This window comes from Penaeus japonicus, unplaced genomic scaffold (genome assembly GCF_977035675.1).
Source record: "Penaeus japonicus unplaced genomic scaffold, GWHDUDI00000001_assembly GWHDUDI00000032, whole genome shotgun sequence".
NCBI lineage: Eukaryota > Metazoa > Arthropoda > Malacostraca > Decapoda > Penaeidae > Penaeus > Penaeus japonicus.
In genome coordinates, this window is record NW_028234434.1 from 19,957,685 (window position 1) to 19,962,684 (window position 5,000).

The 5,000-nt window shown below is 37.8% G+C and overlaps 1 protein-coding gene across 1 annotated transcript in view; it reads right to left on the reverse strand.

Annotated features, from left to right (window-relative positions):
• The window catches only part of LOC122257863 (uncharacterized), a 7,051-nt gene that overhangs the window by 344 nt on the left and 1,707 nt on the right, over positions 1 to 5,000 (reverse strand). The window contains exons 3-9 of the mRNA XM_086556199.1: positions 4,589 to 4,704; positions 4,018 to 4,148; positions 2,643 to 2,776; positions 2,092 to 2,207; positions 1,571 to 1,713; positions 1,018 to 1,151; positions 334 to 395 (exon numbers count right to left, since the gene is read on the reverse strand). Coding sequence (XP_086412325.1) covers positions 334 to 395; positions 1,018 to 1,151; positions 1,571 to 1,713; positions 2,092 to 2,207; positions 2,643 to 2,776; positions 4,018 to 4,148; positions 4,589 to 4,704 — 836 coding nt within the window. The remainder of the gene's footprint in view (positions 1 to 333; positions 396 to 1,017; positions 1,152 to 1,570; positions 1,714 to 2,091; positions 2,208 to 2,642; positions 2,777 to 4,017; positions 4,149 to 4,588; positions 4,705 to 5,000) is intronic.

Sequence of the window (5,000 nt, forward strand, 5' to 3'; positions counted from 1 at the left end):
CCTCACCCTGTCTCACATTTCTCTTTCTCTCTCCCTCTCTTTCTCTCCCCCTCTCCCTCCCTCTCTCTCCCCCTCTGACATATCTCCCTCTCCCTCTCTCACATCTCTCTTTCTCTCTCCCTCTCTCTCCCTCACATCTCTCTTTCTCTCTCTCCCTCTGACAATCTCCTTTTCTCCCCCCTCCTCCTCTCACCCTCTCCCTCTGACCTCCCCTCTCTCCACCTCTCCTCTCTCCTCTCTCTCTTCCTTCTCTCCTTCTCTTCACACTCCCCCTTTCCCGCCCTCTCCTCCTCCCCCTTCAGACATCTCTCTTCCTCTCTCCCTCTCGCACACATCTCCGTACGCATAATGGCGTACCTCATATATTATAGTCGTCCAGGCCTTGAAAGAACCGTCTGATGAAATGAGATAGAATTTGTTAATAGTATAATATAGTATATAATATAGTTCGTTAAAATTGTCATGTGATATTATTTATAGCGGCGCACTTTAGGTTTTTTTTTAATTCATAAGTTTTATTTTAGGTCGTCCACTTTTGTGTCAGTTTTTAATTTCGTCGATATATTATAATTTGGTTTTAATAGTATCAGTGTAGTATAAATAATATTAGAATCGTTAAATTCGTAAATTGATATATTTTATGCAATAGCTTTAGGTATTTTTTTTAATCCGTAAGTATCTCCTTTTTTGGCATTAGATTACTTTTGTCTCAGTTTTTCATTTCGTCGATATATTTTGTTTGGTTTTATCACAGTGCAGGGCTCAAAACTATAAAAAAAAAAATAAAAAATTTGCGATTTTTTTGAACTTTATGATTTAAAGTTCTCTATATAATTAGAATACTAATTATATTTTTATATTATTATATATTTATTATTATAAATATATATATAGTTTAAATATATCTAATATTTTATATTATATTTATATCAAAACTATACTTCAATTAAAAATTAAAGGATATATAGATTATAAAAACTAAAAAAAAATAAATAAATAAATAGACACGTGACTTACAGTAATAATTGAGGTCTAATAGGTTATCTTCATAGATCCTGGTCGCCACTTGGCCTCCTTCGGACGCACAGAGGGCGCCCTGGTTGCCAAAGCTTCCGTTGATGGTTTTGGCCTTTGACACGAACGGTGACAGGCTGTGTGTGGCACGGAACTCTATGTGAGGGAATTCTACGTATTTGGTTTGATATATAACGGGGGATCTATTCAGATTTATTTAAAAAAGGGATCATGCAGTCAGAAACCCATATAAAAAATATGCAGTTTGAATATATTTTCACTGAAAATACACACACACACACATACACATACACACGCACACACACACACACACACACACACACACACACACACACACACACACACACACACACACACACACACATATATATATATATATATATATATGTGTGTGTATACATATATATATATATATATATATATATATATATATATATATATATATATATATACATATATACACATATGTACATATACGTGCGGCAGCGAATTTTCATACCAACGAACGCACACCATAAAACCACACGAAACTTACACGGGAGAGCACAGAACATTCCTACTGCCAGATGTCGTGCACGAATGAGCAACGAGGACCTTTGAATCCTCAACGACGAAGCACACCGCCTGGTTCTCGTCCACGGTGCTCGATGTGTTGGCGAATGCTGTGTGGCCGCTGGACTGTTGAGGCCGCGGGGAGGGGGTGGTAAGAAAAGGGGAGCTGGGTAAGAGTACGAATAGGGGTAGAAGGGAGGGAGGGGGGGAGGGAGAGGGAGGATGGGAGGGAGGGAGGGAGGGAGGGTGGGGGGAGAGAGGGAGGAAGGGAGGGAGGGGGAGAGAGAGAGAGAGAGAGAGAGAGAGAGAGAGAGAGAGAGAGAGAGAGAGAGAGAGAGAGAGAGAGAGAGAGAGAGAGAGAGAGAGAGAGAGAGAGAGAAAAGAAAGAAAGAGAAAGAGTGAAAAAGAAAAAGACAAAAAAAAGTATAATCAAAACGAAAAAATAGAGAAAATGGTTAAACCGAAAAGGATAAAAAAAAAATTGCACCAGCAGCCTCTACTCACCCACGGCAAATCCAGCGTCGCATTAACGATCCTGGTATCATCCGGCCACAACAGAGACCAATCGGTTTCCTGGCACACTTTTCCCGTCACTGTTGTCCAAGCTGTTATTTTCCTGTCTGTGTTATGGCAAGGTTTTTGTTGTATTAATGTTGTGATTAATTCATCTAGAGGCCTGTGCATCTCGTTAATTTTGTTGCTATCAGGAATATGCTCGTACTTATTAATATAATGTAGCTTTTGTTACGGTACTTTTGCAATATCTCATGAAAATAAATGAGTATGTAAGAAAAAATGGAGCTGTGATACTATGAATACCATTATCAACCCTGATTGATAAGAATTGACGTAACTGACCTACGAAACATAAAAAAGAAAATTAAGAAACACATCAATAAGCCTAAAAAAAAATTAAACAACAAACCAATAATACTTAATAGGGGAAAAAAGTAGACAAACGACCCCCCCCCTCAAAAAAAAAAAGAAAAAAGAGAGCGAAAACATAACCAACCCATAAAACCCAGAAAAAAAACATGAGAAAATCATTCACTCACAATAATAAATGATGTCGTCGAGGACAGGCCGGGTGAGGCGAGGGAGTACCTGCCCGCCTTCGCTCTTGCAGACCGCATCCTGGCTCTCGTAGGTGGCGTTGGCTGTCGCGCCCAACGACAGGAAAACCGTAGGACTGGTTATGAAGAGAAATTAGGTTTGGAATTTCGTTGGTATTTAGAGGAAGGTAATTAGGATGATAATGACTGGGTTATATATAAATAGTTCTGTCTAGAGTAACGTAATAAGCCTGATTTTGACTGGATTGCGGAGTTGTATTTAGAGTAAGGTAATACAGATTATACTGACTGGATTATAATGCTGTTCAGGCAGAGGAGACTGGTATATAGTGTAAGGTTATTTTGATCAAAATCTTATCATGAAAGGGACATAAAAATGATGACATGGAGGATTGTCCATCCAAAGAAAACTAGTTTATGTTTGGACAGAAAGATTGGTTGTAATTTTGGTTATATTTGATGCAAGAAAAGTTCAACCAAAAGAGAATCATTTTCGGGATATCAATGTTGGAAGATTATTCTTAGTTGTGAGAATAAACTCTAGTGCAAAGAATAAGAATAAAAGGGTAATGGTGACTGGATTATAAAGGAGATGATTGATTTTAGGTGCATTGATTATCTCTTGTGTAAGGAAACTTTAACGAATTTCTAATCGCGAATGGGATGTAAAGCTGTTGATGTGTAGGACTGTTCAGATTGGTGTTAATTGCATGAATTATCTTTTGGGATCGAGTTCTGATTATGATTGGCAATAAGTGCACTAAGTTTCCTTTGGATGAAAGAAATTTTACTCTGTGACAAAGAAAACTTGTTTGTTTTAATTGTCTTTAGTGTAAGAAACTTTAATATAATTCTAATGATGGGGATATTATATCTAATAGTTATATTTTATTAACATAGGTTAATTATAATAAGAATGTGAAGATGGCAATACTTATGAGTCGATAGGATATTAAAACGTTTACAACACTTTGTTTAAAAAATCGAACTTTAGATATTGTACTTTACGGTATACCTTCTTATTCCAACGACAAAAAATAATCTAAAGAAGAATTTATTTTTAATTACTTAAGAAAAATTGAAAAGAAAATTATTTCATTTATTTTCCAAGAAAGAGCAAGAAAAATCAGATCTACTGTTTAGATAGATTTTACTTTTTACCTTACATTAACATTACATTATTATTACTTTTTTTACATAGGATATATCAGAAATAAATCAGATTTTTACTTATTCACTAAACCAGAAAAAAAAAAAGTATTGACCATAATTCGAGAAAGAAAGAAAAAAAAAATCAACCAGAGCACCTGAACCTGCCCTCACCACCCACCCACACAAAACAACATCACCCACTCACCGCACAAGACAAATGACACGCATCAAAATCAACTCATCACACGGGTGCGCCACGAACTCGGGTCCCTCCAGAGCGAAACATAACCGCTGGGAGGTCTCTGTCTCATTGCCGAAGCCCGTTGAACCTTTGGACTGTGTGGGGGGGAAGGGGAGGGAGGAGGGGGAGGGAGGAGGGGGGTTAGGTAGAGAGCGGAGGGGGGGGGAGGGGGAGGGGAGGGAGACAAGGAGGAAAAATGGTTTGTTAGAATTTCAGGAAAAAGGGAACTAGACTTGTGTCAGGAGACTAACGTAATGGTATTTGGGTTAGTTTATATACAAGGAAGGGAGAGATGGCGAGAGAGGGAGGGAGAAAGGGAGAAAGAGAGAGAGAGAGAGAGAGAGAGAGAGAGAGAGAGAGAGAGAGAGAGAGAGAGAGAGAGAGAGAGAGAGAGAGAGAGAGAGAGAGAGAGAGAGAGAGAGAGAGAGAGAGAGAATTAAACAAGAATTAAACAAAGAGACAATCAAATAATGGGAGGGGCAAGAGAGCAAGTGAGAGAAAGAGAAAAAAAGAGACAGAATGAACACATACTCACCACGCCATACCCGGTCACTTCAGCACTGAATCTGGACCCATCTGGCCACGTCAAAGTCCAATCCGTTTCAGAGCCTTTTTCCCCCACCAGTGATGTCCATCCTGCCACGGATACCTCTGCCGTTTAAGAGCATTTAAGATAAAGAGTGAATAACATAAGGCCTCGTTTATGATAAAAAAATGTGTATATATATATATATATATATATATATATATATATATATATATATTTAATTTACTTTCACTTCATACCACAAGTAAAATGCCACAGGGTTAAAAAAGTCCATACGTATCCAGTTGGGTGAAACATAATCACCAAATGCATCATATTACATTAAATCTCTCTTCAAAAACATGATTTATCTATTTTAAAGATAACTACCAATCACATTACATCTCTCCTTTTTGAAAAC